The 11,514-nt window shown below is 39.4% G+C and overlaps 2 protein-coding genes and 1 long non-coding RNA gene across 8 annotated transcripts in view; 1 reads left to right on the top strand and 2 right to left on the bottom strand.

Moving 5' to 3' along the window:
- slc20a2 (solute carrier family 20 member 2) overlaps window positions 1–6,195 on the top strand; it is a 54,130-nt gene extending 47,935 nt beyond the window's left edge. For 4 of the 6 annotated variants that reach the window (XM_046033810.1, XM_046033811.1, XM_046033812.1 and 1 more), the window contains exon 11: window positions 985–1,291. In XM_046033810.1, coding sequence (XP_045889766.1) covers window positions 985–1,149 — 165 coding nt within the window. In that variant the 3' untranslated portion in view covers window positions 1,150–1,291. Of the gene's footprint in view, window positions 1–984 lie in introns of all 6 variants that reach the window. The other 2 variants (XM_046033808.1, XM_046033809.1) reach the window with 1 other exon arrangement.
- Window positions 489–8,813, bottom strand: LOC123959644. Its single transcript, XR_006822356.1, has 3 exons — window positions 8,690–8,813; window positions 8,328–8,490; window positions 489–1,145 (listed from the first exon to the last, which is right to left on the bottom strand). It is a non-coding gene; the product is annotated as an uncharacterized LOC123959644 (long non-coding RNA).
- A 442-nt stretch (window positions 8,814–9,255) lies between these two features.
- LOC123959853 (E3 ubiquitin-protein ligase KCMF1-like) overlaps window positions 9,256–11,514 on the bottom strand; it is a 2,895-nt gene continuing 636 nt past the window's right edge. Inside the window, exons 2-3 of the mRNA XM_046034166.1 lie at window positions 11,465–11,511; window positions 9,256–10,886 (exon numbers count right to left, since the gene is read on the bottom strand). Of these exons, the coding sequence (XP_045890122.1) occupies window positions 10,559–10,886; window positions 11,465–11,511 (375 nt within the window). The 3' untranslated portion in view covers window positions 9,256–10,558. The remainder of the gene's footprint in view (window positions 10,887–11,464; window positions 11,512–11,514) is intronic.

The raw sequence follows: 11,514 nt of genomic DNA on the forward strand, positions 1-11,514 counted from the left end.
AGACTGCTTTAAATATAATGCTAATTATCTGAATGAAAAAGAATCTAAGTAAATTTCGGAGAAGACTATTTAGATTTTTGATTTTTACGTAGTCTAGCCCTAGTGTAATTTAGGGTAAGACAGGCCAATCTACCACAAACAAGATTGGTCTCTATTGACCTGACTTTCCACATTTAGTCGTTGAGTGTGACAGAACGGGTCTCGTGTTTCTCTGGCTGTAAATAAGCGAGGCCCACCTGCAGCACCACAAACCAGTCACTGCACATGCCACTCCAACACACTTAGGTGTCTGAAATGTGTTTGTGTCTTCTCCAAAATGAATTCCTATTCAGTGCTGTTCCGATGTGATTACTTTATTAAAGACGAGAGAAAAGTTCACCGGTGGACGTCTGAATTTGGCAGAAATAATTTCATTAGCTAAGGGAAAAAAAACTACGCTTTTAAAATTTGCTTCTCTTTTTATATATATATATATATATATATATATATATATATATATATATTTATTTAAAGCCTGATTTTTGAACTGCTGATTTCAGACTTCCACACCCACAAATGTAATTTTGGTATTAGTAACTTTTACAATAGGCTTGCTCTAACTAACAGACATTTTTGGACTGAGCTGGTATTGAAGAGCTGAAGGCTGTTTACAGGCTAATGTTTTGTCCACTCACCTTTTGGGTCTGCTCAACTGCTTTCAGTGGTGGAATGTAGAATTACATTTACTTTACTTGAATAGAATTTTGAGATACTTGAACTTTAGTTGAACATCCCTGTTTCTGCTCCTTAAAGATTTATACTCCATTTTAGAGGGAAATATACATTTTGCTCCACTGCTTTTATCTTTTATCATTTTTTATATATATATGAAAGCCTGAACAACCTGCAGCTTTTCACAGCGTTTTTAACTTTGCCACTTGTAACATTTCATTTCTGTGCTGCTGCTGATTGCGGTCTTTCTTCCCTCCTGGCTGCGGCCTCCAGGTGGGCTCAGTCGTGGCCGTGGGTTGGATCCGCTCCCAGAAAGCGGTGGACTGGCGCCTCTTCAGGAACATCTTCCTGGCGTGGTTTGTCACAGTGCCCGTGGCTGGCCTGTTCAGCGCCGCCATCATGGCCCTGTTCGTCTACGGCATCCTGCCCTTCGTCTGAGGGCGCTCGGCATGGAGGGAGAACAGGGGAGGACGAGAGAGAGAGAGAGAGAGAGGGAAACTTGGGTAAAAATCATAGTGTCGGTGTTGCAGATAAAGGAGGAGGAATTGAAGAGAAGCAAAGGGCAAGGGTGACGGGGAAGAGAGGGAGGAAGAGGCAGAGTTTTACAGATGGACTTGGTTGTACTGTGGATGTGAGGAGGGTTGGTTCATATGCTGCCTGGTCCAGATCTTTTTGACTCATTTAAGTTTCTGATTGTTTTTTTTATTTATTCTCATTTTGGGTGCAAAAGAAAGTGTGTAACAAACATGTCCACCGTACCATTCAATCTACTGTACATATGACAATAATCTGGAGTTTTCCAGTAATTTTTAACATGAATTATGATTGTTGGAGAAACGGCAGCAGTCATTTCATTTAAAAAAAAAAAAAAAATGAATAAAAAAAAGACTGCCCATGACTTAAAGTAATCAAATGATTAATTCTGCAGGCATAAATTGACAAACAGGCCTGTAGTAAAACTATATCATTCTGCCTGCTATCCCAGGTAGTGTAGTCGGTCAAGTGCTTATTATTATTGTTCTAAAATGCCAGAAAAAAATGTACATATTGTTATATTGGATTGAGTGTGACTTGTTGTATTGCGGCTTGCTTTAAAGGTTTTTTTTTGTTTGTTTGTTTTTTTTTTTAAAGATGAAAGCCAACCCATCCATCACCCCCCCCCTTAACATGCTACATGTACAACTAGGGCCAAATGGAAAGGACAGCTTAGAGAGGGGTAGTGGGACTGTCGCTCTGCTTTTTTATTTTCCACATGATACCATAGAAACCTGATTTGCTAAAGAGTTGATTTTTGTCCAGAGCTCCTGTATGTTTATAGAGATGGATCTCATATTTTTTAATGATGTATTATACTGTAATTTGTACTGTAAATACTGTCCTGAAAGAGTTTGGGGGGGCGGGAAAGGGATTCACGACTTGTTTTTAATGCCATAAGTGGGGAGAGGTGGGCTCTTCACCTCCTCGTGATGTCATATTATAGAGTATTTTTCATCCCAGAGGCTTATAGTGGAGTGCAAACACACTTAATGAACACACATGAAAGCTGCTGTTTTTCAGAGGTTGGTAGGAGTATAATAATTGGAAAACAGTATTTTAAATTAATTAACCTGTTCACAACAGAGAAAACTGGAGATATTCAATTCCTTCTGGTTTTATCTTATCAGTATACAGTATTGGTAGAAAGTTCAAGGTCTCCTCCTTGAGAAAATACTTAGGTGAGTTTCAGATGGTGATATTCGAGGGAGAGCATTTCTAGTAGAATGAGGTTTGGGTGCAGCAGAAGCCAAAACACTGAAACTGAACACAGACAAAACCACACTACAGTTCCATAAAATGTTCACATAATCTTCATCCGTATGCCTTCTTGTTTTCATACACAAAGCTCAGTTACTGGAGTCATTTCCTCATATTGAAGGCTCCCTGCCAATGATTGACCTCTACACTGTCCATGGGTCATTTCAGATCTCCCTCCTGTCTCATATCACTCATGTGACAAATCTGAGGTATGGCTCTCAAGATGCCTCTAAACATTAAAAGCCTTGTCACATCAAATTCTATGTCATATCAAACACTAACTCTTGTATTATATCTCAGTCAGTTATGCAGAAGTGGAAAGAAGGGGGATTCAACCCCAAGCCACACGTGTAGCTCCTCAAGCCTGGTGGTGTTTGAAGTGTAGAAGTATTTAGTCTATTGATCACCTGTGTTTCAATCGAAGTGCTAAAGGTTAGGTAGATATCGCAGGGTCAAGTTTAGGGCTGAATCGAAGCCCAGCGGGGGTTTTGAGGCCACTCATCTCACGAAAATATCAAGACTTTTGTCTTAGGATCGTTATGTTTGAATGAGATGGTGGAGGGGGGGGGATAGTACTGATCATCACCAGCTTTTTAACAGGGTCACCTGACTTGTAGATGAACAAAGTCTAAAGCTTTTTTTTTTTGTTTTTTGAACAAACTCGAAGCCAGGTGTTGCAAGTTCTTTTCGTTCTTGTGGTGTTTCCTTATTTCATTTTTATTTCTCATGAACAAATCTATGCTTAAGTAGCCACTTGCCTTGTAACATTGTGTTTTACTTTTGTGAAGATACAGTAAAATTATTAAGTACTGTGGTGTTTACATTGTAACCATATTGTAGAATATCTGAAGAAAAAAAACTGTTGCCTAATGATGCCAATGAAAGACACTATTAACCAAGATTTTTTAAGTGCAAGTAAAAAAAATAATAACCTGAAGTGTCTAGAGAAAGAGAGCGAGAGCCAGCGTGCGCAATGACTCATTTGTTTTGTTTGTTTGTTTTTGGTGTAGTAGTAGGGGTAGTGCTAATCATGTCCCTGTCACTTTACACTGCTACTACAATGAGTTAACAGTACATGTATGGGTGCAATTCAGTAATGAAGAGAATGACTAGAGAAATTTCATCAAGACTATATATTTTTCTACCATATCTGAGTTATAACCTGGGCAAGCTTCCAGACACTTTGGAGGACACACTGATGGGAATATGGAAAACAGGGACTAGTTGTTATAAGATCAGTGACACTGAGATATGGTCTTATCGCAGGGTTTCTCACTTCGCTGGTGCCATGCGCCACCCTTCCTCTAAGCCCAGTGTGTTCTTGTAACATGTAGACTGATGTGTCGGGTTGCCAATAGATCAGATTTTGAAATTTACCATTTTTATTTTTGAATTTTAGATGAAAACGCTTTGTAATTTTGTTTCCCTACTGCTTTGATCATGAGCTGTGAGAGCAGGACAGCATCTTGCTAAAACCAGGACGACCGCTTACTGAAGGCGAAATCTAGAAGCAAAATCTCTAGTTGAGAAACTTAAATCTTAAACTTGGTGTCTGATAACTGGACTATGAGGACATTTGTTTCCTTGTTTTGGCAGGTAACCACTCTTGAAGCTCATACCTTTTTACTCTTCCACAGACTGTGTGTTACTCAGGGGGGGCTGCACAGAGCTGGTGTGTTGAAATTCTGTTTGTACTCTTGTGCAGTACAGGTACCAGGAGGAAGTACATTTTTAAACTGAAATCTCATGAGGCACAAGAGTTCTGACAGTATATGTTCAAAAATAAGTGTTCTGAACTGAGCAAGCGTTTGTTTTATTGCTTATGAACTCAGCTTTTCCTTTGGAAAATAATTTGTTACTTTCAGAGGTTACATAGTCTTGCTTTAATGGGTGACTTTTCATTGCTTGAAGGTAAACCCAGTCCACGCCTCTCGAACAGAAATCACTAAACTTGTGCAGAGTCTCATACTAACTAGATGGAAAGCGTCACTCAAACATCAACACTCAATTTACAGTAGCAGACACACAAAGATGCACATTTTGTCATCTTGTATAGAGCAACAAGCTAACTGAACTTCCAGGTTAGCTTCTTTTCCACTAGCCTTCAGTTCTCAATGTATTGTGCCATAGAGGGATTTTCATTCTTCAAAAAAGCTTATATCTATTTTGTTCACATTCTAAAATAAATTGGGTAGGATTAGGAAGACACTACCATTTGAGCACCTTGTCATTTATCCAAGATAAAACAATTATTTTGTTAGCATGTAGCAACTAGTGCTACCATGAGTCTTGGCTGCTGTTAAATGCCAACAAAATATTTATATATTCATATTTTAAATAATAAAATGTATTCATATATTACTGTCTAGAACTCAATAGTAACCCATAATATTTAAGTTTTTAGAGGACTGATGAAAGACTATTGTCTGGCCGCAGCTGATGGACATTTGTTGCTCTTGTGTGCAATTAGTAAACAATGAAATTAAACTGAATCCACTTCCCTAACATTAGATTATGAGGTTTATTTGTAAATGGTCTGAGGTCAGCCAGCACACTTCAGATATCTGGTTTGTGCTGTAGCACCATGCTCTGCAAGGCCTTCCTTTGTAACGCACACGGTCACTTTTTTTGTTTTGTTCCATTCATTCTCAGCTCTGATAGGCCAAAAGAGATGCACTGCTCAAGATAGGGAGGGGAAGTGAAAATCGTGCTCTGGTGCGCGATGGCTCAACTCAACAACTAATGCTACATGGTAAATATTACAGAAATATCTCATGGGGGGCGGGGGGCAAAACTAACTTTGGCAGAAGAATTGTGTTTAAGGACACAATCATTTACAGTAAGGAGCTGATTGTCAAGAGTCAGACATTGAGTTTAATTACATTATCAATTATCAGCTAAACTTTTTAGATACATTTTTAGTTCAGATTGTATCCTGAGAGCCAATGATTGTCTGTAAAATTTGTGACAATCTTTTAAACTCATCGGTTAGGTGGGAACGCAGCCACTAGATGAAGTCTTGACACTTTCCCTCCCCCGTAGAGAGGAACAGCATTTTAGACCGGTCCATTTCAACTGATTGGTATAAATCAATAAATGGTGTAATTGCCATTGAGGGAGTCACTGTGCTTCTATTGCATTATAAATGTTCTGTAACCTTTTTTTTTTTGGTCGAGAAAATCTAGAGGAACGATGTGCCATTTCTCTCTCCCTGAATGTGCAATATAAACGGTTTCTTGTGAGGGTGCAACTACATTACTGTCACTGTGTGGTCATGTAGCTCCATCTGCCCTGGTGTAATAGCGCCCTCTCCTGTTTGTACGGAACTAGCATCGCCTCATAGAGGTGGAGGGGGCATCAGTTCAGACCTTCATCTGGATGTGGCGTGCTGTCTCTAGTTTTCTGGTCTGTTTTGTAATAGAATGTGCTCCTTGGCTGGCCTGCAGGCTTTACAGCTCTGTGTTGTCTTTTTACTGTTAACTGCTATTTAACTGTCCGGTCCTTCAAGAGTTTCAAAAAAATAATAATAAAGTAACGAATAAAAAAATCAAAGAAACTGTAGCCTGCTTCTACAAAATCTTAAAGCTCTTCTGATTTGCATATATTGTACTGTAATGTTTTAAGATTTTAGTGAAAAAATGTCTGCATTTAAACTAAATTGTGGGAATAAAAATTACAAAGAATACCTAACTTCCACAGAGTTGTGTGCCTTATTTTTGGAAAGTTGTGTGTGTGAGTTGAAGGCATGATTCTTACTGACTTTAGTGGGGGCGAAATTCTTTATTATTACATCCTTAAACATTTACACTGTACAGGTGCAGCAAGGTGATAAAATTTAGGCTTTTGACTCATACGATATATATTGTATGTACCCATTTCAGATATATGGATGAAGTTAATTTATGTGTATGCTGTACAATTTGACAAAAACTACTACTTTTTTATTGTTTTACATGTAAGACGGGCTTTTCGAACTTCTTGGGGATCATTCCCATATTTTACAGGCTACAAGGCAAATGTTAAGGCAGTGAAGCTATTTAGATGTTGGAGCCCCTGAAAACTTTTCATATCACAAGTATTTATAACATTAAAAAATCATGACAACTGAAATTTAAATTTAATGACATTGATTAGTAATAGTTGGAGTTTAATACAAAAACTGGACTTTGTTAGAGCGTTTTCATCAACATGATTATTAGTAACTTTGTTGTTTGTTTTGTAACTGTATATCTGCACTATATGGTTGCCCCCTAAAACATTTAATGTTGTGGTTGTGTCTCTGCTCATTTCCCCTCCACTTTGCATGCATGTGGTTTCCTACAGCAACCGGCCTCTTTAAAGACTGAATTAATCTGCCATGTCTTTTCAGGCTGCTGTTATTCAAGGTTTCGAGCTCCGATAATAATTCAGTGACTTGGCACTTATTGCACTTTTAAGTTCCCAGCACTTTGGCCGTCTGTGCTAGGCTTAATTTAAGACATCTCTACAGTAATGCTGAAAAATGCTGGTTTGAGGCTGGCACACAGCAAGTGACACCATTTAAATGGGATAATGGTTTCCATTTCATGTTGGTTAAATCAGTAATCAACAAGAAATGGAACCGATAAACTCCCTGCAGTCAGGGGGGTTTGCAGTGACTCGGAGAACAGGGACATTTGTTCATGGTTTGTGAAAGGTATTTGTTCATCTTTATTTGTGGCTCTTGTGTTCGTTTTAATTGACAACAGAAAGCTATGATAAAGTCTGGCTCCCGGACACTATTAAAAGTCTCATCAGGGATCAAGTCACTTAACCCCACGCTTGAGGTTTATAGTGACTCAGCCTCACTTAAATTAATGAATATTTTAAACAGGAAAAAAACTTATATTGTCAATCCAAGTAATGAATTGAATAGTTTTATTTTAAACATTTGGTGTAAATTGTAGTGTGTTGCAAATGTAATTATATCCCTTGTCTTTTTGAGTGACATTCACAACCACTTAAATCAGATTTTTATCTGAACCACTTCCTTTAGCAAGCCTGTGTGTTGCTGACAGCGGGTTCTTGAGTTAAAAGCTATCCATCCAGATGTCGGATGTCTTTTTTGGCATACTCTGTAAAGACTGAAAATCAAATCTGTGAGATTTCGGCACGTTTTAAAAGACCAGCTGCAATTAAATTGCAACTTTTTTTTTTCTGCTGCAGAGTATACACATCTGCTGTGTAAATCAGACTCTGTCCTCTCCTTTGAGAAAAACAATAGCAAGAAGAAATTTTATGTTTTGTAGTTTCATGGTTGCACCCCCTCTTTGCATTTATTTGGACTGCCATTAGTTCTCCAACTACATGGAAGTAGTGTTTGGGATCCAGCCAATCAAATAGTTTCACCTTTATTAAGTATGGAATATCTTTTTAAGTCAGTGCTGAGTATTTTGACCATGGCCTGTTCTTTTAAGTCAATTTAACAACAATTAGTCTCGTTATGCTTTTCATTATCCTCCAACAAATATGTCTTGATACTCTCCCCCTGATTTATGGGATTACTGTTTTTATATTTGGACTTAATGCTTCTTAAAAACACTACTCAAGCCCTGGCAGGATCACCAAAATGTGTTCCAAAAAGTCATCAATAACCCCCATGTTTAATTTGAAACTTTAATTTCATTGTGCAACTTTGTGTTGTAGAATAAAGTAAGCTACCTTGAACCCTGGACTTGCTCTAAAACCAACATAAGTTTTGTAATTCCAGGCATATTATGGAAGTTGTCCTTTGATGTTAGAGATTCGTAGGCCCTACATGGCTTGTTTTAAATAAAACAACTACATAAAAATGGACGACTCACTGTTTGGACGACAGTAAGGGTCTTCTTGAGCTGCGTGTTCCCCGGCGTTTACCACTCCGGAGCTCCAGGTGGCGCTGCACAGTCACTACATAGCGCCGCTTTAGCTTCGACGCTAATGTTGCGATGGTGGTTAGCAGGACATCGCTCATGCGCTTCGCAGAGACTGTGTTTTGAAAACAAACCTGTTAGCTGGCCGAATATATATATATATATATAAAATGTCTGTTATTGTACAGTTCTGTAAATTCAACAACAAGCAGATTACAGAGTAGTGCTGTCGATATTTCAGTTCAAGCAGCGGTCAACACATCGGCTACCAGCACACTCGAAGGTCAAAGGTCATCATCATGGTTTATACATACATGGGCGGCGAGTTCAGTGTCAAAACGTTTTTCACCGGTTTGCAACGTTTTCGGATTGAACGACGTTTCCTCGCAACGTTCTGCAACCATGCTTCGAGGTATGTTTTGTCCCGTTTGGTGGGCGTGTCACAGGTGTTACCCAATCAGCTGCGACAAGTTTGTAAACACAACGGTGCAGGAAAATGCAGTGCGCTTGCGTACACAACAGGGTGTTCAAGGCACCACCGTTTCTGTTGATTAAAAAAAACATTTTGCTACGTTTAGTCGCCGCTGAACTTGCCTCTGGTGTTTGTCGTTTGTCCACCCAATTATCAATGAGGGTAGGCTAAATAACAAACACCTCTGTAAACTTATGATGAAAGTGGCTACTGTATAATAACAAGAAACAGATATGTAAACCTCTGCTGTATCTTTACTGCAAAGTGCCCCGATGTTAAATTGTACTGTCTTTTTAGCATAATATTAATTGTAACCAAAAAAATTATTAAATGTGTTTAAACCTGAAAAACATGCAGAGGTAGTATTTTTTTTTTTCCAGGAGTAAAAACACAAACCAGAGAGCAGGATTGGGTTAGTTTGTTTCCATCCAAAACATTTTTATTGTCCTCCAAACTGAAAGGTTTACCCTGTGATTTGGCTTGTTCGCTGAGCCAAAAACATACATTGCATTTCTTCAGGTAGCAGTGGAGGCATAACAAAGATCTTTTTTTGACTGAGAGAAAGTAATTGAAAGAGCGATACAGGATTCTCTCCTTCAAGTCACATGATAAGTAATCTTTGCATTCATGAGTAATGGGAGAGAAGATTAATTTTAGATCACGGGAAACTTGAGAAAGTAGCTTCTGGTCTTCTGTAAAATAGAGAGAGAGGGAAAAAAAACAAAGACAAACAACCGTATGTGTTTCTTCCATATTAGAAAAGGCCTGAAAATGGTCACGCTGAAGAGACTGTTTCATCTCTGTCTGCCTCCGGGTTGTGTAACGCCTTTTATGTAGAGCATCTGTAGTGTACACAAATGGACACTGGATATGCAATTTAAAACCAAAGTGCCCACAGTCGATATAAAGCAAGGTCACATGACCCAAAACAGGTGATGTCACATAAGGGGGAGGGGTTGAGACTGGACATGAACGTAACCAAACGCGGCAATATCTGTGTGTGTGTGTGTGTGTGTGTGTGTGTGTGTGTGTGTGTGTGTGTGTGTGTGTGTGTGTGTGTGTGTGTGTCTGTGTCTGTGTCTGTGTGTCTGTGAGGTGCAGAAGATGCCAGAGATGTGGCACTCAGCACCCTTAATTTACAGTTACTCAGAGAAACACCTCCCCATATAGTGACTGTGCAGTTAAAAATGGGCACATGGTGATTTAAGCTCATGCTTAAGTTGTGGTAAACCATCCAAGCACTTCTTTAATTAATAACTATAAATACACAGCAGCGTTTTTATCCGAGAGGTTTCCGTCTGCCTCCTCTCCCTGGGTGAGTGTGTGACGTGTTTGTCTCTTAAACGGCTAACTACGCTTTGCTCATCTGCTAGAGGAAACACGGGTTATGTGGAATTGATTATCAACTTTCATATATATTTTTCTATAATATATTTATATAGTTATTTTTCTCTTTCTTTCACGCACCCACCACACTTGCTTGCTTTCACATTCTCTCGTCTCACTACTTTTATTCAATGTACACAAAGTAATAAACATGGGGTTGAGTGGGGAGCGACAGAGCTGAAATGACAATCACTGAGAAAAAAAAAATAAAAATAAAACAAAGCCAAAAAGAACTGCAGTCTTTTTTGTCATCCATTGGCAGTTGGACTGACCCCGTCGTCAGCCAGTTACAATGGTGGTTCGAGGGGAGGGAGTGGCCATGTCATCAAAGGGGCGGCGCGGGAGGCTCTTTCTTCGTTGGTGCCGGTTTAGTCGTCGTTTTTGTCGTCTTGGGAGCCGGGGTCATCTCCTTGAGGTTGAGGTTCTCCAGTGCCACGTCCAAGGTCATGACCTCAACACAGCCCATGGCCTCGAAGTCAGCGAAATTCCGCAACGAGCCATGACAGTCGTCCTCGTCCTCGGAGGAGGAAGCCGAGGCGTCGTCGTCGGGCAGCAGCGTGGACAGAAGCAGCTCAGTCACAAACAGGCTCCTGTCGGCCCACTGGGCCTCGCACGCCTGCCGCTCCGCCTCGGACAGCCGCGGTTCGCTCAGCCTGCGGAAGAGAGATTGAAAAGTGGTGAGAGGAGCATGTAACAGTTGATAAGACAACGAAATTTGTGATGTCACAAAATCCTGCTGGTAGATACACAACTTAACCTGAGATTCTATAAATAAAGAAATGATACACTGGAGTTTTTTTTAACCGATCTGCATTTTATTTGTCTCAGTTTCACTTTATTCCACTGAATGACAGGTGGCAGAAATGCGCCAAGACATGCAAAAAATAAAATCATAAGTAAATATGGATGTAAAGAATGCAGCTTTCAAAATATTAAACAGCTTCGCAAGGATGAAAGCACATTGGACATGTGTTTGTGATAAACACTGAATGTAAACAGAAACTTAGTTTACAGAGAACTCCAAAGGCAATATTAAAGTTGAGCACAGAGAAAGTGTCCCCCTTTAAAGATAAATCTGAAAACAGCTTTCTAGTGTTCAAACTCTGCGCGTACATAATTCTGCACAGTGAAGTTAGATAACAATAAGCAAAAAGCATTTTTGAGTGAAGGTAGCCTTTAAAAGTACAGACATTGTAAGTAGATGCAAAAAAAATGAGATCTACAACCCCACCTGCTGAGTAGAAACTGGGAGCTATGTGCAGAATGCTGTGTGTTGGACTC

Source organism: Micropterus dolomieu, linkage group LG21 (genome assembly GCF_021292245.1).
Source record: "Micropterus dolomieu isolate WLL.071019.BEF.003 ecotype Adirondacks linkage group LG21, ASM2129224v1, whole genome shotgun sequence".
Lineage (NCBI taxonomy): Eukaryota > Metazoa > Chordata > Actinopteri > Centrarchiformes > Centrarchidae > Micropterus > Micropterus dolomieu.